This window comes from Esox lucius, chromosome 20, assembly GCF_011004845.1.
Source record: "Esox lucius isolate fEsoLuc1 chromosome 20, fEsoLuc1.pri, whole genome shotgun sequence".
In the NCBI taxonomy this organism is placed as follows: Eukaryota; Metazoa; Chordata; class Actinopteri; order Esociformes; family Esocidae; genus Esox; species Esox lucius.
The window spans coordinates 23,666,097-23,690,833 of NC_047588.1; the positions used below are offsets into that span (position 1 = coordinate 23,666,097).

Genomic DNA, 24,737 nt, shown 5'->3' on the forward strand with positions numbered 1-24,737 from the left:
AACAAAGTATTTCACAGACTACAAAGTGAGAAAACGATCAGAATACCCTGATACTATCCCAACTAGATGTTTTTGGAGGAAATTTGCTATTTCAATGAGACTTTACCTTTTTTATAGACAGAAACTTTTTTTTATCAACTGCGATGTTAAACTTCTAAAAGTGCACAGAGAACATGTATAATGATTTTTCTAATGTTTAACATGTCAAATCATAAAATTATCTTCATAATCTGTACCCTGTCATTTCTTCTAAATGCAGATGCACTTTCTGCCCACTTTACAGCACTGCTTCAGCTGTCATATTTGAGAGCTTTCTTGTATTTTAAAGTGGGACCAATGCACTTATACACTTATTCAAGTCTGAAAACATGTTCTAATAACACTGGGCAAAAAACAATAAGAGGCAAGACAGAGACATTCATATAGGTTTTCCAGATTTATTACTCTTTTAGCAGAGTTACAGTAGCTTGTCTTTCTCACTTAAACTATAATTCTTTAACACCAATATCACATGGTAACACCCAGTATGGAAACACCTACAGCAATGCTCTGGGGAGACAGACACAAATACTCTCAAGTTAAAACCGTCTCAAAGGGGGATTTTTTTATAAAGGAAAAAAAATACTTGTACACACAGCCTTGTCTTGTAAAGAGTTGTGAAGGACTGGGGTGCTAGGGTGTGATTCTATGGCTTGGCTATGGACAGTGCTAGTGGATGGAAAAGGTGTTGTGGTCCCATTCGTTTTCTGGAGCAGGAAATTTACTCCTTGGAATGCATGTACAACAACAGATCGGCAACACGGTGGCTGTAACCAAACTCATTGTCATACCTGTAGAAACAGAGACAGTGTCATAATTAAGTTGAGTGCTGGGTATAAGCAAAAGGAGGTCTACTACTGGACTGTGAAGGAACTAGTGCTGGGCATAATGGAATAAAATCCATGTTGAGATATATTGCCTGGTAGATGAAGTAGTAATACATAGAACAATGCGTTCATAACCATGTTCATCACTGACTTTAATGAATACCCTTTAAACTACTACTGCTACTAATTACATTTTTTATATCATCCATTATCTCATTAGAACCACCTATATTACAGTAACTAAAATGACAAATTTCACATTTCTTATCGTAAAGAACAATATTTTAAAAATCCATGCGATAAGTGGTTGCAATTGTCCGTGTCTATTATATTTGGTTTGTCATCCGAGGTCTTAGAAGATCAATGGAATTAGATATAAGATGGAAGATTTTATCAAATTCTAATGGAGAAACCTACCAGGAAATGAGTTTGACAAAGTTGTCATTGAGGGAGATGCCAGCGCCAGCATCAAAGATGGAGGAGTGAGTGTCTCCAATGAAGTCAGAGGACACGACCTGGTGGGACAAAATAAAATTAGCAATTAGAAACCCATCTAAATAACACCTTATGTTTATAGCAATTGAGCAGTCTTACATAGTCAAAGACCCTTGCCCTGTCAACTATACATTTTTGCAGTTCTGCTCTTCCACATTAACACAGTTCATACATGCTTTTTTATACTGTACAAAGCATTTTAAAATATTGGTCCCGCTTTAAAATATGTAGAGTTTATGAACGCTTCATAATGCATTCATAAAAACTACATAAATACAAAGCATGTAATATGAATCACAATAATCCCCATAACACCTAGAACTGAAATCTGAAAGGAGCTCTTATTTATTTCACTAATGATTTTTTCAGATACACTTCAATCACGGTCTGACACTGGGTTGAACATTGCACCCCAAAACACCTTGATAATCAACTAAATTTAATATGCCTTTCACATGCTCAAGTACTTCATAATGTGGACTATGCTAACTAGAAATCTGAGGTCCTGGGAGATGATCTTACTTTGAGCAAACTGTACATTATTTTTTGGTTGCCGTTAAGAAGTTGAGTTAATGTTCTAAATTTTAAAGGTAATTTTAGTGCAGCATTGCTAAAGTAGTTTGCATGCCAGAAAAGTTTGTAGATACCTGTATTTGAGTTTTACAGAAAATGTATTAATCAACAACAAAAAAGCATAGGGTCAGTGGTCTTTGCAAAAACAGCTGATTAATGATACAGTAAAAGCACATGTTAAGAATTGTGCAAACCAAGGGGTGGCCCACAAATAGGGAAATAACAATACAGGAAAAAAGTATTAAGTAGAAGGGAACACAAAAATGATTCTCTTCATAGAGAACCTATTAACCGGGTTCCACTCCAATCAGCTAAACAAAAAAGAAGTAGCGGCTTCCTTGGGCACACCAAAACCACCACTGGCAAATTGAGGAGTGAAAAACAGGGCCTTGTTAGTTTACTAGAGTGGCCTGTACAGTACTGACAATCCAGTAGATATGAGTGGTCCTAATAAACTGGCCACTGAGTGTTAATATTTGTTAATACACTTACTGAGTCCTCGGTGTATCCCAGGTATCCTTTCATTGGTCCGTGGGCAGCTTTCTTGACAGCCTCCTTTATCTCAGCGTAGCTGCCGGGCCGGGACAGGCGGCAGGTCAGGTCCACCACTGACACATCAGCAACAGGGACACGGAAGGCCATGCCAGTCAGCTTGCTGGTAGAGGCGAGAGAAACAGAGAGTTGCAGGCACAATCACATAAATGTATTCAACACAGTCTCTCTCTTACACACACACACAGTTTGATTTTCTATCCTTGTGGGGAAACCCAGAAACCCATGTGTCCTGTCCCCTAGCTCTAATCCTTACCCTAACCTAACCTCAATAACCTGACCCTAAACTTAAAAGAAATACATGCCCAACTGCAAGATCTTCCCTAAACCTAAACCAGAAATCCCATTTTTACTATCGGGGAAAAGCAAAAAAACATTGTGGGGACAGATTGGCCAGGTTTTACATCTTCATGGCGACGTTGGGACCCCACACATGCACGTGGATCACAAACACACACTCCTACTGACCCGTTGAGCTCGGGGATGACCTTGCCTACAGCCTTGGCTGCACCGGTGGAGGCGGGGATGATGTTCTGGTGGGCACCACGGCCATCACGCCATGCCTTTGCAGAGGGACCATCCACAGTCTTCTGGGTTGCAGTGTAGGCATGGACTGTAGTCTGGGAAGAGGTACAGAGAGAAAAAGAGGAAAGAGATAATAAGCATGGGTTCCATACCGTCAGTGGATGGATTGATATGGATCACAAGACAAAAAACTCATCCTGATCCTGGTTTATCATCAGGGTGCAGGGACAGACAGTGGAATGGAAAACACCCACCATTAGGTGCAGGGACAGACAGTGGAATGGAAAACACCCACCATTAGGTGCAGGGACAGACAGTGGAATGGAAAACACCCACCATTAGGTGCAGGGACAGACAGTGGAATGGAAAACACCCACCATTAGGTGCAGGGACAGACAGTGGAATGGAAAACACGCACCATGAGGGCTTCTTCGATGCCAAAGTTGTCGTGGATGACTTTAGCCAGGGGGGCTAGACAGTTGGTGGTGCAAGATGCATTGCTGTGACCAGAGAGAATGACAATAGGTTACCGCACCAGAGGACTTTAACCAACCAACACAACCTGACCAATCAATTATTGTAGTGTATGAGGATGACTAGTCCTGCGTAGACTTCTGAAGGAATAATTACGCAGGCACTGGTCCAAAATAAAAGAGACTCACCTGACAATAGTCATGCTGGAGGGATCGTACTTGTCCTCATTGACACCCATGACAAACATGGGGGCATCAGGGGAGGGGGCAGACACCACCACGCGCTTAGCACCGCCCTGGATGTGGGACTTTGGAATCACAAAAGGAAACACATTGAGCACATCTTAAATTGCATTCACACTTAATGCTGTGGCTCTTAATAGTATTCACCTCCTTTGGATGTTTCCACATTTATTTATTGTGTTACAACATGATATCAAAATGGATGTAATTCATTTTGACCATGACAACACAAAAGAAGCCCATATCGTCATAGTACAAAATAAATTCAGCAAATTGTTCAAAATGAATCAATATCCAAAAGAAAATAAATGTGGAATAAAGTTCCAAGGGGGTTAATAATTTGAGTGCCACTGCACGTGGATGTAACTCATAGACACGTCCTAATAAAAATACATATTAACTATTAATTAAGCAAGGCCTTGGCTATAGTTGTCAGTGCTTGGGGGGATAAGCGCCTCAGTTGATAGGAGTATCAGCTTCTTTCATCAGCCTGTAAGGGAACTGCTACTTACTGATGCCTTGTCGATGCTGAGGAAGACTCCGGTGGATTCAACAACGTACTCAGCTCCAGCATTACCCCATGGGATCTCATGGGGCTTCATACTGAAACAGAAAAATAGAATTACAGTTTCCTTCTCTACCCTGTATACATACACAGTATATATATGGACAAGATAGCAGAGACACCACATGAAAAAGGACTGTCACTTTGAAGAAAATAAATCACATTTGCAAATGCAGCTGCAGAGGTCACATTTGGTTGGTTGCCAATTAGCATTACATATGTGTCAGCCATAAAAGAGGTCTGACAATAAGCACTTTGTTAGTTGCCTCATGTGGCTTTGAAAACATCAGAGTTCCAAGGACGCCAAATAGTCAGTGCCCAAACTACAGGTGCATTGGTCACAAAAACTCAAAAAATTATTCAATATGTCAAGGAGGAAATCTCAAAAATCATGACAGCAAGAAAAGAACTTGGACAAATCGCATCGGCAAAGAAGAGCGGTCGCAAGTCAAATCTGACCAACAGGGACAGATAGATACTTAACAGGATAGTTAGTCCAAAAGCACAGCCTCAAAATTACCACAGAACTGAATAAAGGTCCAAGGGGGTTAATAATTTGAGTGCCACTGTATGTGCCTAGATGTAACTCATAGACACGTCCTAATAAAAATACATTTGAGAATTAACTATTAATTGCCCTCCTTGATGAAATCTTCCGATTATTTCATAAAGTGCATTTGGCTTCTGCAAGGCCTTGGCTATAGTTGTCAGTGCTTGGGGGGATAAGCGCCTCAGTTGATAGGAGTATCAGCTTCTTTCATCAGTCTGTAAGGGTACTGCTACTTACTGATGCCACATAATTGAATCAGCACCTCTGTGACCCAGTTTTAACAAAAAAATTACGTTATGAGCTTCACAGAACTGGAATTTGTGGAAGGATATGTATTCCAAAGCCAACACATAAAGATGCATAACTTGGTGTAAGAAGCACAAAACCTGGACCCCTGAGCGTTAGAAAAATTTAATATGGTCCAATGAGGCATCTTTAACCCTATTTCTTACATCTGGATGGTTTTGCATTTGGAGAAAGCCAAAGGATTCCTGCAGCAAACAATGTCTGCTGCCAGATTTTAAACATGGTGGGGGATCCGTAATGGTATGGGCAGCCATTCTGTGAGTGTCAGCCCTGCTAATTACGGAGTTCAGGTGTTTCAACCACACCCATTGCTCACAGGTGCATACAATCCAGCACACAGCCAGGAAATCTCCATAGACAAACATTGGCACTACAATGGGTCGTACAATTACATTAAACTGGGCACTGTCATAGGATGCCACCTTTGCCACATGTCAGTTTGTGAAATTTCTGCCCTACTATATCTGCCCAGGTCAACTGTAAGTGCTATCGTTAAGTGGAAGCGTCTAGGAGCCATAACAGCGCAACCACACTCAGAGCAGGGCCGGCAAGTTCTGAAGCATGTAGCACGTAAAAATCACCTATAATCTACTGCATCCAAACTGCCTCTGGAAGCAACATTAGCACAAGAACTGTACGTCAGGAGCTTCACAAAAGGGTTTCCATGGCTGAGCAGATGTACGCAAGCCTCACATCAACATGCAAAATGCCTAACATCGGCTGGAGTGGTGTGAAGCACGCCCCCACTGGACTCTGGAGCATTGGAAACGTGTTCTCTGGAGTGATGAATCACACTTCACTATCTGCCAATCTGATGGATGAATCGGAGTGTGGCGGTTGCCAGGTAAATACTACATACAAGAATGCATAGGGCCTACTGTAAAGTTGCTACAGGATACAAATACATTTTAGAAAATTGGGTGCTTCCAATTTTGTGGCAACAGATAAGGGAAGGGCCTTTCCTGTTCCAAGTGGTGTCCAGAAAGACATGGTTTGACAAGGTTGGTGTGGAGGAATTCGAGTGGCCTGCCAAGAGCCCGACCTCAATTCCATTGAACATCTTTGGGATTAATTGGAATGGCAGTTGCAAGCCAGGCCTTCTCGTGAAACATTAGTGCCTGACTTCACAAATGCTTTTTAGGCTGAATGGGCAGACATTCCCAGACACTCCAAAATCTGGAATGCCTTCCCAGAAGAGTAGCAACTGTTATAGCTGCAAACTGGTGGCCAACTCCAAATTAATGCCCATGGTTTTGGAACAGAATGTCCAACAAGCTCATTTTGGTTTGATGGTCGGGTGTCCACATACTTTTATAATTACTCTACATGACTAAAGTGAATGAGATACAATTCAGTCATATAGAAGAATTAGGGCAATCCTAAAATGTCAACAAAAGGAAAATGGCACTATTGGATCGGTACTCAGAATCTGCAATATACTCCAATTTCAGTACTTGAAATAGATACCAACAATGTGAAACACAGGTAAAGAGGTGACACAGTGGTAAAAGGTATAGATGGGTATTAAACCCAGGTCTCCAGCAGGTGGCTGCAAATGTGCATGGAGCCAAGCACATACTGTAAAAACTGCACAATTAAGTGATACATCAATCAAACATCACTTCTTCCCTGTAATGGTAAAATATTAATTGTGCCTGTCTCTATTCTTCCTCCCTATTTAAGTAACTTTGGCTTTGTTATCACTATGTATGGACCTTGCCAACTACGGACGCCAGCCCCCAAAGGGCCTGTAATAACAGTGATGAGACAATGGGCAGGGGGATTAAAGTTGCCTGGCTACCAAAACCCCTTTCTGCAGGCAAGGAGTCTGAATCAGAACACCTCCATGGGTACTTCTCAGATGCAAAAATGACTATTCACTAATACCTTTCTAAACTATTCATCCCAGAAATCAATGGGTTCTGTCTGACTGATCCCAGAATACGATGGGATGGGCTAAAGCCAGAATATGTTTAAGTAAATCAACATTTAGAAATGTGTCATTGGCTTTGACGTGTGTTTTGTGAGAATGCAATACTCTCCAGACAGCTCTCAGCTATTTTGTGCACATTCATCAAGCTTTTAACATAGTCTATTGCATTAACATATATAGAAGTAAGAGCACAGATGGGGATGTCTGATTACAAGATAATTGTCTAAACCCAGAAAGAGGTTGTGAAATATTTTAATCACCTTACTCAGAAAGTGAGGAGGTTTTTAAACAATAGTTTAGATGTATCTGAATTTTTTTTGAGGCTCCAAACAAAAAAGTCTCTATAAACCTAACCAATGCTTGCAGTGAACATATCTTTTATCACTTGTCTCAAGTGGGAATGTAATTAAAATAATGTTATAAAATGTCTCTCTGTCCCAGGCTCCTTGTTTCAACTGGCTGTGTTCTGTTGCGTGTTGCAATGTGAAGGTAGCAAGCCATTACTCACCACTGGAATACAGAGATGGATTGATTGTCCACAATCAGCTTCCCGTCCTCCATGCTCACCTCACCCTTGTAACGGCCATGGGTTGAGTCATACTTGAACATGTAAACCTGTGGAGGAAGAGAATGGTAAAGAAAGAAAAAAGCTGATGTTAACCGAGAACATAATCAAGTTCATCAGTCTGTTTAATATGAATTTTAAAATATTCATTATTTTAACACCTTAGTTGAATTTGGCAGAGTGGTATATTATAAGAAAGTTCTTGAATAAGGAGCAGTGAATAATAAAAAAAAGCTTTTATTAAAATGCTTAGCTCACCATGTACTGCAGGTCAATGAAGGGATCGTTGATGGCAACAACTTTGATTCCCTTCTGCAGGCAGGCCCTGAGGACCAGGCGGCCAATCCGGCCAAATCTGAATGGAAATAGGGAAGAAGTGTAGTCATTACACTGATGCAGGGCAACACGTTAAGGAGTTTTGGCAACAGATGCCTTTGTTGTCCAAAAAGCATAATTAACACCCAACCAGGTAATAAAACATTCTTCATTTAAGCCCAAAACTACTTTAAAATTATTTAGCCAATGCTTTATGATGATATTGCCAAGCTATTAGTAATAGCCCAAAGTACAGGGCTGTCACTATTATAGCTGAGTCGTCCATGCACTGGCAAAACTCTTGAACAATAACATTACATATTCATTGTTTGCTTTCAAAAGCATAACTACTGTATTAAGATTAACAAAAAACTACAATTATACATATTTCATTCATGTGCAGAATATATAAGTACTAGTTAGTAGGCCAGTGTTTTGTTAGCCACTGTAATGTAGCATTTCCCTAAGGCTCCTAGAGTGGCTTACAAACATTCGGCAAACTACGACCACAAAGCTAAAAATATTACTTCAAAATGTATTATGTTGCAAAAGCTGATCAGTGTTCCTCATTCTTGCATAGCTGGCTAGCTACTTACATTAAGTCAATATCAAACGGTATAAAACGTGCATGCAAACAATAGAATATACATTTCCAATTTACATTCACATTTTTTATTGTATAAAAAGGTGACCATTACCAAATTATTTTCAGAAAGAATACAGCAACAATCCCTTAATAAATGGAATGTCAGTGTTGGACATCCATCGTGTGCCCCCTTTCCTTGAAGGGCTGTTTTACAGCTTATCAGCTAAGTGTAATCCTCATTATCTCTTCATCTGTTCTGTTCATCTTCTCCTCTATCACCTCTGACTCTCCTCAAAAGAACACATACTGATGTCAACTAAAGGCTCTGTTGGGCCCTCCGATCCTCAGGATGAAACCCAGTGTTGGTTCTGTGTTTATAGTTTGCTGTTTCATAATGAAAATGTACAGCATAGGGAAGGGACATTCAACAATATTTTTTTAGGGGCCAGGCTTAACAATTGCTATTACATTTAAATAAAAAATAATAATATGTAAACCTGTTGCACAACAAAATTAGAAATTGCTGGAAGTTATGTAGGGCATCTAATTAATGAAAACATTTCTAACAATGTGGATCTCCATCAATGTCAGCAATGTTTTATTTCCTGTCTGATTTACAAAATAAATGTACCTCTAAAAACCAAGAAATTGGCACAGGTTCAGATTGACTACAAGGTCAACCATGATAAGGTCAACCAAAAACACCAAAAAGGTCTAAACACCATCGCCGACCACAATTCCCTAGCAAACAGCAACTCTATTCTACTCCCCTTGCAGTCTGTTTCCAATTGTAGGTAAACAGCACTTGTCATACCTTGACACAGAATGTAATAGCGAGTCATTTAGGACCAACAGCCCCAGGTTGTTTTCATATTGAACGTAATAGCACTGCTGATTCGTTCATAAGGAACATAACCAAACAGCAACTACTTTTTGTGAAACATTTCAACTGGCACTTAGGGCATTGGAAGCTCAAAAATGTATTTGGGGCGAAAGAGACAATACGCTGGCTGATACATAAGGGACAGCCCTAAACAAAATTCACTGGCTGTCGGCTGTACTGCGTGTTATACTGACTGCCATAATGTAATGGGCAGGACTACAGAAATTCAAATTCTTCAAACAATATTGAACAATAGCTCAAACTGTTAAACAATGATGAATGGGGTGGATCTGTCCGTGCATTTGAATAGGGCTGCCATTGAGCCTTTGGCAATAAGTGCATTTTGAAATTGCATTACAACTAAATTGCTTCATAGCCTGTTACTAAATAACTGCTGTGAAATGGGGATGCAATATATTTATAGGCGCAGATGATGGGTCATTACTCATTTAAAGAATGGTAGTGTATAACTGATGATCGTTTTTTATTAATATTCCACATACGGACACGTGAGAAATTAAAGTAAAAACCGGAAAAAAAAGTGGGGGAACAAAACGAAAAGCAAATCCTTCCTAACAGGAATTATATAACAGTGCATTATATAATTAACATGTATAAGAATTCTGAGAACGCAAAGTTGGCCTCGATATTGGATCAAGACCACAGGAGGAAAGGATCTAAGTGACTTTGAAAGAGGGTTCATTATTGGGTCTCTCCCAGGATGACAATGCCCCCATCCACAGGGCATGAGGGGTCACTGAATGGTTGATGAGAATGTAAATGATGTGAACCATACGATATGGGAAATGGCCTTTGCTGTCACCAGATCTCAACCCAGTTGAACATCTATGGGAGGTTTTAGACAAAGCTCTCCACCACCATCATCAAAACACCAAATGAGGGAATATCTGGGAATGATGATTCATCCCTCCAGTAGACTTCCAGAGCCTCATAGAATCTATGCCATTTAATCGTGGCCGACCAACAATTTAATGAGATACTTTAAGTTGTTTTTTCCTTTCATTTGTCATCTGTCTGTATATTCCCAGGGTATGAGAGTAATGTAATGCTTACCCGTTGATTCCAACACAGAGGTCTGACATAGTTGCTATTGATTGGGTTGTAGTAGTGAACCTGAAACAATAAGAAATTTGAAAACATTAGGAATCTGATTTCAACAGCATTGTGTTTCTTCCTGTAGAAACAAATTTCTTGGCCAATAACATTCATAAAGAGGGCAGGCCTAACCAACACAAAAGTTTCCTAGGCCGTCAATTCTAGCCAAGCAGTGACAATTTTTCTGCAGTAAATCTGCAATTTCTATACTGATACACATTGTATATTTGTGCCAAAGTTTATTTGCTAAATTAAGCAACAACAGGTAATCTCTTATGAGTAAAGGAGTGTGGTCATATGTAGGTGGCCATATTTCGAGTGTCCTATACGCATGTAAGACTTTGGACTCAAGACCAATAATTTAACAAGACCGATGTCTTCAAAAAGACATTATTGCAATAATGTTTTCCACTCTCTGTTATTGTCCATAATTGTTGTGGGTAATTGTCAGCACTAAAAACAAAAAATTACTGTAACAATTTACTAGTGCTATACTAAGTTGGGGATTTGCTTAGCCTCTTACGGAATTAATACTGTATACATCTGTAAGCCTTACTGAAGCTAATATAGTTGTGCTGTCTATAAGGCAATACAAATCCAAGTGTAACATCTGTGCTGCTATGTAGTGATGGACTAGTTGTAATGGCACTTGAACAGAGGGATTTATGTGCTAGATTTGTGCATTGTGAATAGACTTAGTTGTGGGAGGGGAGGCTACATTGTCCACAGGCCTGTTTAACATGCCAAACAGGCAGAGGAGAATTGGGTAACCCAGACTTCCTAACATGACTTTATTTTCAATTGACAACAAGCCTAGAATATAATTAACACTGGGCTTTGTCTGAGCCTGCAGAGGACATCAATTAGCTGCTCTCCCACCTCAGTTTTCCCTCACTGTATTAATACAGTGCCAGGTCTTCATAATTTTAAAAATACATTAGAAATACATTTCCATCTAAAATTCGCAATGTCAGCCTTGTAGAGGGTTGAGCTGGCTAATCACAACACCCCTCATATCCCACAGGCCCCGCGGTTTTATCTGGCGCATTTAGGGTCATAAAATATTTTTGGGATGAATTGTGAGAGCATACTTTTTAATTTGTGAGAATTCAGAGCACTTAACAAGCATTACTTAACAAACATATTTTTGTTGACATAATACCCTCACAACCAAGCCGACATTCTTTTCCCTGCAAAGAGCTTTTTGTTTTGCCATTGCCAGAAAACAAAAATGTGTTAAATGTAAGCTAACTTAATCAACCATAACTAAGTTGTCTAACATTAATGACATTAACTAGCTTGCTAACATTAGCTACATTATATTAGCATCAAAATGTATACAAAATATACAATCTGCATTATGAAGTTTGATCTATTTTTTTGTATTAAAAAATTTATAATATAAATGATACTATAATTAATGTTCACAATACCAGTAATGATGAATAACAAGTGAGCAACGGATAGTATTCTTCGGTCATAGTTCCCTGTATGAAATGAATACTGTGAACGAAGTATGTGAAAAAGTATTCTCAATGCATAGATCGTTTTCCAGATCTCAACAGAACTTCCGGTAAACTTAATAAACTTTACATTTTGTCTTCTTAGGTTTGGGCTGAATCTCAAGTCACATACTATACATACTATTTAGTATGCCAAATTCAGATTAGTGTGTCCCAACCCATAGTACGCTGGAAAAAGTACGCCAAAAGTGCCCAGGTTGTCTACTATTTCCAGAGGATTTTTGAAGTATGCAACCATGCATACTATAGACCAGAACCCCTTGACCAGGAGAAGAGCAGGGGTTTACAACAGTTCTCCCATCTTTTCACTTGACAAAAAATTATATTATCAGCACAATGCTTAATGGTGTCTAGCTAAATCTCTTTTTACCATAGACGTTTAAAAAAAATGACAGGTTATGGATGTATGCAATGATCAATCAGTCTGCAAAGCTATCAAGCATGACCAAGATGGCGGTGCGTGTGCATTGTGCGGCTCAGTGTCTACCCAGTTGTTACAAATTATAATGTACTTAATAGTTCTTAGTTTTACTCACTCAGTACAGCCTAGCAAACTCTCTATATAGCTGACAAGAACTCCTGGAAATCGGAGCACAATGTACAGGTAGAGTTTCTGACAACTTTCACCCCCCACCAGAGATTGTGAGGACACCACGTGAGTCGCTGTTTGCGTTGCCGTCTGGTGGTGACTGGAGGCTAATGCTAGCACTGCACTGGCCTTCACTACCTAGCCTTTTCATCGCTAACGTATGGTCACTGGCAAATCTGATGGACGAAGACTGCTCACCTATCCACCAAGAAAGCTCGCCTGTCCACCAAGATCCTTGTGAATTTTTACCACTGCACAATCGAGAGCATTCGGACAAACTGCGCCACAGTCTGGTTTAGCAGCTGCTCCATAGCTGACCAGAAGGCCCTGCAATGGGTGGTGAAAACCACTTCACTGGTGCCCAGCTTCCTGCCATCGCAGACCTCCAGTGGAAGCAGTGTCTGCACAGGGCACGCAGGATCATCAGGGACCCCTTCACACCCATGCCACCAACTGTTTGCCCTCCTTCCATCAGGCAGGCGGTACAGGCCTCTTCGGTCCCACACCAACAGACTCAGGAACAGTTTCTTCCCATCTATTGTAACCTTGCTGAACTCTGTGAGCCATCACTTACCATACCGCCCCGCCTCTCTGGGACCTTGTTGCACTACTCCTGATAATGGAAGTTTTCATTTGCTAAAGGTACGTGTCTACCTCAGGATCCTCACTGCTGTTCTCCCTGCATTTCAGTTGCACATACACCGTGTACATTCAATTTGCCTCTTTGCACATTTAGAATTGTCACTGTGCTTGCATTCTTACAGTTGTTATACACGCATGTCAACCTTGTGACCTTATAGCTGCTATCTCTGCATCTCAGGTGCACATGCTACTCTAATACATCACTCCTTCATTTGCCTCGTTTGCACATTTTGAATGCTCTTTTGAAATTGCCATTTGTACCCGAACAACTATTATTCCCAGTTGAATCATATACTATACCTAATACTTGTACATTTTCTGCCCTCCTCTATTTGCCTTATTACACATTTAGTTTTGCCATTTGAACTGCATTTGCATCTACACATTCCATGGGTAATATACATATAATTTATAATTTTCTGCCCTCCTCTATTTGCACTTCTGGTTAGATGCTAACTGCATTTCGTTGTACTGTACTTGTACTGTTCAATAACAATAAAGTATAATCTAATCTAAAAGTGAACGATCACCTTCAAAGCTCGGAAATCACTATTGCAAAAATTTTGCTATATTGGAAAAAAGTCAAGGGTACAAGACCGTGTACCTTTTGGAGAGTGAGTGAGAAAATTAACTACTAATCCCATCACACATTGCGTTCTGTAGTGTCCAATCACCAACTAAATACAAGTCACCTGGCTTATCTCCTCATAGAGCGCGCAAATGGATCTGGCGCGAAACACTGATGTCGGGAAGGTACTAGCTAGCATAACTTTGTTTGGTAACTAGCAGTGGTTAATTTGAGCAGGATCCTACTGAAACAGGATCCAGATTTTCCTTAGTTGGCACTGGCACATACTTTGCACAGATCCTGTCTGCTGCACATGACTAGTCTTCATCCATGCTTTGCAATTCAAACACTCCACTAGAAGAAATCATAGTTCATAAATCTGCCTATTTCTGCAGCCTCTTGTAGCTTCAGCACTACCTGACAAGACTGAGTTAAAAAATATTGTTGTCTGCAATTTGCGTTACTGATTTGCTTTCTTTGCATCGATTTGCCAACAAGATCCATGTCTCTCACGTGCCCCAATGTGTTCCGGGACCTCCCGATTTACAAATTAATCATTGGTAACTAGCTATATAGTTTTATATTTGCCTTCCATTGCTATACATTGCAGAAAGAACACAAGTATGCATTTTGAAACACACTTTGGGAGGGAATTGTTCTGTGCTTCTGGAAAGTAACCCTATGGACGGTGTGTTACAGCAGTATTTTCCATATTTGCGGGTGTAGGGTCGGGTTCGGATTCAGAATTTTACTGTATCCTTATCTTTGGGTGGTTGCAGATGAGTTTAGGGCTTTAAGCTTGATTTATATTTCTCTGTAGATTAATGTAAATGGCTCTGCGAAGCAACCACAGAGAAAGGGGTTTTAGGAAATAGTTTGCAGAGGCTTGCAGATGAATTTTCTTGCACACCTCCCAATCCTTAACAATGCATTGTGCGTATTCTGTGATGCTGGGCATCAAACAAACGCTGATTGGATGTGCTATCCGTCATTAAACAGATAGACATGGAGCGGTTCGAGGAGTAATTCAATGCATTCATTAACTTCTTTCTCCTTTCCGTTTTTCTGAACACAGCAATGCAATGAATCGTGCTGCCTGTTCACCACGTCTAGCTATTTCCCTTTCTTTTTCGGCCTTTACATAGTTCTGCAACAATGTGTGAGGGAGCATGAGCGAGCCTCTTCTCCATGTTCTTGCCAACATACTTATACACATAAAACTAATGCGAGCACCTGCGGGCAGTGTCATTTATTAAGCCAGAATCTACACAAAACAAAGGAGGGAAACGGCAAAAGGTTGTAAACAAAGCTGTCTACATTAATCAACTGAGAAATATAAGCCAAAGTTTATTAGGAACTGCGGACAGTATGGGTGACAAAACAGATTACCCACACATCACTAATGCCCACTCACTAAGTAGAAAAAACCCTGAAAGCCTTTCACTTCAACCTTGCACTTTTATAGAACACTTCCTAATGTGACTTCTTACAATGGTCTGATTTTAGAGAAGTGGACAAGAAAATAATTTGTGATCAACTTCAACTCTTACAAATACCGGCCTTGGTTAGGGCCTAGTTTTCACTACCATTCTGTTCTCTTTAGCTTTCCTTTCTTCATTGACAAGCTGCTGCATGTGTGGAATTTCATACAAAGTGAGTGATTGTGCAAGAGCATATTGAAAGGTTTGTTAAAACAGAGAGATACTGATCAGCAAACAAAATGTGTTTAGGAAGTCACAATTGTATCATTTTGTCATGGGTCGGGTCTTAAATTAATGATGGCCAGATGACCCTGGGGCATTTCAGTTTAACATTCCTGCCACTGAAAACCATTAAGGATTCTAGGCGGAAAGGAAGTGCTATTTGTTTGGCATATACTGGAATAGTCGATGGATTACAATCCCCTTAAAACCTAACCACAAAATGTGATATTGATTCTTTTCAAATGTATCCATTCATTTATTCAAAATGGCATTTTAGAATTGCTTCAAATAAGGTTTGTGTTTCGTTTAGGCTTACCTTGGCTCAGTGATTAGATAACCGTGTACATCCTGTTACGACAGTGATGTTTGTCAAAATATACTGTATGCTGCAATTATCACAAAAATGTAAATTGATCTAAAAATCCCCTATTAATAGGGAAATAATGCAAATGATCTACTATACTCTACAAATTGAGAATATTCAAGACCATTGGCAATCTACATAGGTCATGATGGCCTGCCAAATTCTGCCAAAGAGCTTAAAGTTGCTCATAGAAAAACCCCAGGGTAACATCAAGGGATCTACAGGAATCTCATGTTACGACCAGTGTTGAAGCTCAGAGAAACTTGTTTTCTCCGATGAAACAAGTGAGTTCAGAGAAATCAGACTATGCGCACGTATGTGTGGAACTGTCAGTAAGAGGCTGTCACATAGATATAATCCGGGTAGCTATCGTGTGAGAGACCACCAAAGGTAAGAAGCTAGCAAGCATGCTAACTGTCACAATTTGATAGCTACAATTAGCTACAACAGTTTAGTGAATTGCAGGCAACATAATTTTTTTCAGGCACAACAATAAGACTTACAGTGTTCGTATTTAGCCTGCAAATTAAATGTCCATGGAGAAAAGTTGGGTATGATGTGGGTTCAGTCGTTTTTGGAGATTTGCAGTGTTTATTGGGGGACATATTAAAGGAATAACTATGTGGGAAAAACATAAATGAAACAAAATAATTATTTAAATTCTATTTCATATAAGGTAAAGAATATCATAAGGTGAAGCACATTGAGAAATGGTTAGCGCTTAATTAAATGAATGTAGAGAACATATCTAATATAAACAAAAAAGCATATTTTGATTATTATTGCTGTTCATTTGCTGGTGCTCATAAGCTTTGGACAGGGATTGTATTAAATCCAACAACACTACCATTTTCCTCCCTTGCACTTTAATATACAAGGGATGCCCTTTGCCTTATTGAGGAAAAACTATTCTGTGCTGCAATGAATGTATTGTACCAAATGCTCTAGAGATTGTGTGAAGTCAAAAATATGTCAAATCATAGGACACTGTGTGCTACACCCAGCAGAACTATATTTTTGCTACCCCTCTTTAACCTCCAATGCAACACACTGTAATACACTGTACAGGGAGAAAATGTTGTGCCATTAGCTAGTAGGTAGTTGTTGTTAATATGCCCAGCAGGCATTTCTTTTTGTTTTAGAGAATGGTCTCCTGAGTATTTTGTACAACACTGCAGCAGGAATAGTTTTTCAAGGAGTGTCCCCTGTATATTATGGTGGGAGGTGGAAAATATAGAGTGGTTGGATTCATAACACAATCGCTGTCCAAATGTAATGAGCACCAGAAAATTAACAACTAAATAATCAAAATATTGTTTTACAATATTAGATATATTCTCTACATTTCACAGCAGACTTATTTTGTAGGACAAATATATAAACAATAAGTCTGCCATGACGCTAATCTTTATTACCGTTTGTAGCTACCAATGACAGCTAGCTAGCTTCTTACCTTTGGTTGCCATTCAGATGATGGCTACCCGCTTTATATCATGACAGCCACTTACTGAGCCAGTTTAGTTTCTCTGACCTCACTCGCTAGCTTGATACTCCGAACATCGGGTGCAGGACGTTGTTGCTCAGCTCTGATGCCCATGCAATAGCAAACTGTGTGCAATGGTAAACTGTGCTCAGCTTGTTATTAAAAAATACATAGAAAATATTGTATTTTTCTGTGGCGGAGCATCACAATTTAGCAGAGGTGCAATGCCACTCTGATTACAATAAGAGGGAACCACTGCATACAAAACATATTTTTGTAGCTTTTAACGCTACCAGCCTTTCATGTCGTTGATGTCGGTGCGCAAATGCCCAAACAAAATGCTGCTGGGGAAAGACGTAGAGGAAATACTGTTGAAGTGAATACAAGATACTGTATCTATTTCCAAATAAGTAACAACAAAACACAACTTTCTAGGGGGTTTAATTACTTATTTCACATGAATGTATTTAAGTGGACTAGTATCCTATGCTCAAGAGAAGTAAATTTCCGATTTTCCTCAGAATCTGTAATATCATCCTTCAGCAATAAACCTTAGAACTCCTCACAGATTGTAAACTGTAGCAAGGTAAATCCTTGTGCTGTCTTAGAAAGGACACACAGATTGCCCTTGCATTTGGTTGGTGTAACGTTGGACACTTTGATAATCTCTTAATCTGTGCCTATGTGTGTGCGTGTGCGTGTTTCCCACTGCACTGAAACAAACCCAGCTGGCTTATCCTAATCTGCCCATTTCTCCAATCTTTTTAAAGGGCCCCAGAATGCATTGCATTTTCAGTTTGGCCGATAATAAAAGGCTAGGTATATTGAATCCTTCTCACATAATGCAGTGTATGACTGATTCCCAGTGACAGGCATCTGTGCCACAGCTACATTTACTCCAACAGCAGGGTACTCAAACCAGTCGGAGTCTCGATATTTACAGTTGTGCTCATAAGTTTGCATACACTGGCAGAAATTGTGAAATTATGGCATTGATTTGAAAATATGACTGATCATGCAAAACAAACCTGTGTTTTATTTAAGGATGTCATATGAAGCCATTTATTATCACACAGTTGTATGGCTCCTTTTTAAATCATAATGATAACAGAAATCACCCAAATGGCCCTGATCAAAAGTTTACATACCCTTAAATGTTTGTCCTTGTTACAGACACACAAGGTGACACAAACAGGTGCAAATGGCTAATAAAGGTGAATTTCCCACGCCTGTGTATAAATTGTCAATGAGTTTGTATGCTCTGACATGGATGCACTGAGCAGGCTAGATACTGAGCCATGGGGTGCAGAAAAGAACTGTCAAAAGACCTGTGTAACAAGGTAATGGAACTTTATAAAGATGGAAAAGGATATAAAAAGATATCCAAAGCCTTGCAAATGCCAGTCAGTACTGTTCGGGGATTTAGGGATCTCTTGTTACCAAGCCAAGGTCAGATAGACCAAGAAAGATTTCAGCCAAAACAGCCAAAAGAATTGTTGGGGATACAAAGAAACACCTACAGGTAACCTCCTGAAAAATACTGAGTGCTCTGGAAAAAGATGTGTGGTCGTTTCTAGGAGCACAATACGACGATACATGAACAAAAATAAGCTGCGTGTTTGAGTTGCCAGGAAGAAGTCTTTACTGCGCGAACGTGGTTACAATTTGCCCAACAACAATTTGACACGCCTCACAGCTTCTGGCACTAATGAAATTTGGAGTGACGAGACCAAAATAGAGCTTTAAGGTCACAACCATAAGCGCTATGTTTGGAGAGGGGTCAACAACGTTTATAGTGAACAGAATACCATCCCCACTGTGAAGCATGGTGGTGGCTTACCATTGTTTTGGGAGTCTGAGCTCTAAAGGCACGGGTAAAACATTTTTTATGTTTGTGCCATTCTGTTATGACCTACAGTAGAATATTAATCCCATTAATAATAAAAGGCATGTTTTGCCTGCTCTCTCATTTTTTCTTTAGAAATGGTACATATATTACCAATTCTCAAAGGGTATGCAAACTTTTGAGCACAACAGTACATTGCCCTAAAGAATGATTTCCCCCCTTAGAAAAGGCAAGCAAAAAATGCTAATGAAATTGTAATTGTATATTAGCTTGATCTTCAATATTATGGGAGAAATCTAACTTTAAAGATACATTCTGTAATTTTTTTCAGTGGTTGGAAAATTGACCCTGTTGAGTAAAAATGTGGTCTCCAAAATATAAGTTCATGAATCACTTCAATTAATTGTTGGACTGTCTATGTTGGACTGTCTATGCACGCAACTGTCACTTAGGGAGAGCACAGTCAAGTTAGTGAGAGAGCAGCATCAGAGGGTTACATTGTCCTGCCCCAACTAAAGCGATATGATTGAATTTTGTGAAATAACAGTTATCTATGTGAAAAAATTAATGTTCTATCACAGCAAAAACTATATTTAGGAACCCCAATAAATGTTGGTGCATGCCGTTTACAGTTTGCAAATAACAAATTTACAGGTTTCAAATGTTATCTTTTCTAACATGTTCGGAGAGGGACATGGATAGAGACGGACATAGATGGAGACCCGTGTAAACACCACCAACTTGGACCCCAATGATTTGGTGTTCAAATCACAAATGATGCACAATATATATATATATTTCCAAACCTTACCCCTAAACGTAACCACACCGGACACCTTAACACACCCTTACCATTAAGCATTGTTTGTAGTACAGCGCTTCCCTCTACGTGCATCTGCATTTGGGGGTCTGTGTCACCAACACCAATGGACTCTCCATATATAACTTATATGTGAACCAGAACATGTAATTGGCAGTCAAAACTATTGCGTATAGGTGCACAATTATATTTAGGAGACAATGTTGGATCAACTACTGCTACGCTAGCTATTTAGAAACTGCATATTTTGGAAACAATTGAGACAGTGCCATTGTTTCTTGGTGTTCATCCTTTATTTTGTGCCGCTCCAGCGTAACACACAAGCTGCAAACTTCCCAACCTCCTAGCAAACTAGTTGGTTAAGCAAACTACCCAGTTAATGAACTTGCTTTTTGTTGCTGGATTGATGGTTAAGCTGGCTAATAACGTTAACAAAGTCATTACAACCTGTAGTTGGCAGGTTCTGTTACTATGTGTTTCATATTATTGTCTTATACAATACTGAACTTGTGTTCTGGAGGCCCCAAGATGTCAAACAGCTATCGATGAAGAGCTGAGGAGGTCTGTGGAAAAATGTACGCACGCAGTTGGCAACATGGTGGTGACTCTTATTAAAGCACAGCACAGACAAATGGCCATTGTCTGTACAGATACACCACTATGTCTGCCTTAATTTCAATCAATTACCAGAGCCCAAGAAAATCTTAAATGTTTGCCTAATTCAACTGAGTTCTCCCCTAAATTCATACACTGCAGTTCTCACTTTTATCACAATAGCATTGTGCTAATTTCTAAGATGGTATTGGCACCAAGGTTAACTCATTGTCAAGATTAATTGGAGAAGCACAAGTGCACTTTTGGTGTTCCTGGCAAAAAGGTACGTACACACAACCTCTTGCCTCATATTAACTTTAGCAGTTTAAAAATGCATAGGTCAATAATATGTTCTAAAACCATATTGTGTTTAAGATTACTCTAAAATGTTTTAATATTCCGAAAATTCTGTAAATTAATTGTGCATATGTTATTTAATAATTGTTTGAAACATCCACTCCGGTAGTCTGTGCCAAGTCAATCAGTCAAGTGCTATGAACCTACTGATCTGTTTGGGTGCTGCCACCCATCCGGTCACTCACATAGACGGGCAATATTCCACAGCTACAGCACCAACCCAATTATTGGTTAAAAAAAAAAACAGGGTGCATATGTAGTAACTGGGTCAGCTCCCCCAGGGGCAGACAGATATCCAGTTAGGCAGAAAATATCACAGACAATGGGTCAAAAAGGTGGATGCAGTGTGGTACTGTCGCAACACAGTACAGTTTGTGAACAGTCCTTTATTAATGTGTTTATAATGATGCTGTCATCAGGTAGCTTTTGTAATCAAGAAGCACAGATTATTTGTAAACTGTCCAGACGATAAAGAAACAAAACCGAAATCAGTGCATGGCAGGGTTGAGGGAGGAGGACCCATTCCTGTCAGCAGAGTTGAGACTGGTAGCCATTTTGAAGAAGTGCTGTGTCATACCACAACGGCCATTTACTGTTCTGTGCACAGGATGAATGAAAACCAGGAAAACATTACTCAAGATGTTGGCGGAGTATTTGCAAGTAATACACAGAACAATAAAGAGGCTAGGCTAAAATTTCCCTCAACAGGATTCTGCATTTGTCATTTGTGCAAAGAGAGAGAATGAGAAAACATGCTGCCTCACACACCCACACCCTCTCACAGCACATTCTACATTCCCAGTATTGAAGAAGCTAAGCTCAGTAGTTTTCCACTGGTGAGACCTAAGCAATGCCCTAGAACTAGCTACTAGACACAGCTCAGGTAATAATGTACATTTACTAGGCTAAATATGATCTTGCATCTGTGAACGCATATCAATCTAGTCACCTGTCCTGACAAAAGAAAGTAGCTGTACTTCTGGGTAATCAGAAAATGTTCTGAATACTAGACATTGCACACTAAAAAGGACAAACTATAAAAATGAGAATGTAACTAATGATGAATATAATGATATGAAATACAAAGTTTACTGAGTGCCTTTTTCTTTCAAAATGACTTAATTTAAAAAGATATGAGTGGTGATTTATTGCTATTTTCTTAGAATATAGATTGGGCCTGTAAAATGACCTTCCTGTATGATACGACCTTCACCATTGCAATGAGGAAGGCCTGTCACCTCGAGATGTCTGCATCATTTCCATAGTGACACTGAACAGAATCTATTGCTCCTGTCTTATAACGTTAACATCGTATTTAAAAGTGTAAAGGTAAAAAATAATTCATTTCCACCGCGTAATGTTCACAACATTTAATTCGTTAATGAGTAACCTTTTCCGCAGACACATCGATACATCATGTGCCGCATAACGCGACACAGCATACCGTCACTTGCTTTTCAAAGTGCATAACTGGGATTATAAATTAATCAATTGTCATTCATCACCGACATTAAACGCATCCACCTGAATATTGTGTAGAATTTCACGTCAATTTGTTAAAAAATGTACCCGGGTTAATTTAGCTAGAGTTCTAGATTTTTCATCACGCGAAGGTTCCATTCTAGAATGGTATGACGCAATCAAAAGAATGCGTCGTGTTGTGAGGCACGTAGCTACAGTGCCTAGCTAAAGAACATTGGGATTTCCTGTAGAACATTCATCCATGATAGATGTCGATTTACACGAACAATTTTATAGAACTATTGGGGTTCACGTGGGGTGTAATAAACTTACTGGTTATTTATGACACAAAGACAATCATAATTGGCTATAAGTCTATTTTAATATCGACTAAATTAGCCGATTCAATTATATTCTACGGATTACGATGACTGATGCTACAGACTGATGCTCATACGTCATAAATGTATTTTGTAATAAATACAACAACGTATATCAGCAACGAATGCATTTACAAGTTACTTTGTTCAGAATAAAGTGGGCTGTTTTTTACACGCTTACTCTTCCGCAAAACGCACCATCGTCAGTCGAAGCAAGCGTCACGTTACAGTACCTCCGCAATAATATACGTTCCCCTTCGAATGAGTATTGAATAATCTCCAATTGAGATTAATACTCGAAATACACATGTTTGTGTGCGTGTTAAGCATTATTTAGTAAACAACTCATAAAATATCAGAAGTATGTTGTACAGAAATACGAATGGCTGTACACATAATCGCCAGAAGGCCACATCCTTCCTTGGCGCATCCTTTCCCCGCCTCCGTCATTATTTGCTTTGTAAGGAAAATGAACTCTGAAGAACCTACACTATTTTAACGACATTCTAAAATCCCATAAGGTACATTTAAGGCGATAAGTATTTAATTAATTATTGTATGGCTTTCTATTCATTTGTGCCTACCTTGAAGGGTGATGCTGCAATGACCGTCTGTCTGTACAAGGAAGCTGAAGGTACCGCCTTCCGAATTTATAGCAGACACGTGCATTGATCTAGTCGCCCTGGAAACATGACGTAACATGATCTTCTGCTGCTGTGAACAGACATGGCTGCTATGGAAACAATTGGGGAAAGGAGGTTGCCCAATGCCAACCCACCAAGGGCGGAGGAAGGATATTACAAGCTGATGAACTCGAAGTATCCGTCCCAGCGTAGTATGTACTAATATAATAAAATAAAATGGATGCAAGTGATATGCCTACACGATATTGTATATACAAGTATATTGTAACAGAATGAACAGAGTGGACAGATTGTAAAAATATCCCAGGTCTATTAGATGCTGTATTTGATTAAAGGCTAAAATTCATACCTTGGTATGACATGACACATGACATGCTTCACTAATAAAGCAAAGCCTATTGGCCTGGCTACTGATCTATGCAGAGAATGCAGTTTGGGCATGTTTACAATCTAATGTTTAGAATGTTTTAGATTCATTTTTATTTTTTATATGGACATACAAACCATTGTGTTTCTGTTAATTATAACAATACCGTAGTGGACCAAAGGTCTTACATTTGCATTCTTTGTAGGAAAGTAATCAGAGTAGCCCATCATTTGGTACCGCACAATGAAGGCTGGTGTCAGTGTCTTGCAGCACATGACTATCTGGGTAAGTGGTCTGCACACTAAAACGTGGTAGAAAGTACATAATTATATGGTTTGCTGTATTGTTTAACGTCAGATGGCATCATTGCTTACGTAAAAGCGTTCTCTATGTATGTAATTAATGTAAATAATGAACATGGTTTCTGTGAATTCTGAATTCTGAGCCTTTATCCTCTGTGTATTCATATAGTTAACATTTCTGGACAGACATGAAAATATAAATTTTTTCTTTGTTTATCTGTTATTCATTGATATCCATATTCCTTGTACTGTGTTCTGTACAAAGAGCTATTCAATAAATAAGAATTTAAAAAAGCAATCGTGGCGCCTTCTGACGTAAATTAATGTGGTCTCAATTGCTTAGCTGGGCTCGGCTGGGGTACGTGAGAGATGAAGCGTGCCCTTGTGGAAACCACTGGATGCTAAGCGCATGTTAGCACGTTGTGGTGAATCATCCTCCATTCCGGTAGAAATACACTACAAGCTGATGAGCTCTACGTCCAGCCAAATAGTATTTATAAATAAAATATGGATCAATGCAAGTGATAATGGATTGAGTTTCAGTCTAA

At 39.4% G+C, this 24,737-nt stretch overlaps 1 protein-coding gene across 1 annotated transcript; it reads right to left on the reverse strand.

Annotated features, from left to right (window-relative positions):
• Positions 1–417: 417 nt before the first annotated feature.
• On the reverse strand, positions 418–23,553 carry gapdhs (glyceraldehyde-3-phosphate dehydrogenase, spermatogenic). Its single transcript, XM_010885074.4, has 11 exons — positions 23,461–23,553; positions 10,505–10,564; positions 7,905–8,001; positions 7,590–7,696; positions 4,240–4,330; positions 3,674–3,792; positions 3,430–3,511; positions 2,955–3,106; positions 2,427–2,589; positions 1,284–1,381; positions 418–830 (listed from the first exon to the last, which is right to left on the reverse strand). The coding sequence occupies exons 2-11, from the start codon at positions 10,531–10,533 to the stop codon at positions 761–763; spliced, it is 1,008 nt and encodes a 335-aa protein (XP_010883376.1). The 5' UTR covers positions 10,534–10,564; positions 23,461–23,553; the 3' UTR covers positions 418–760.
• Between the last annotated feature and the right edge of the window lie 1,184 nt (positions 23,554–24,737).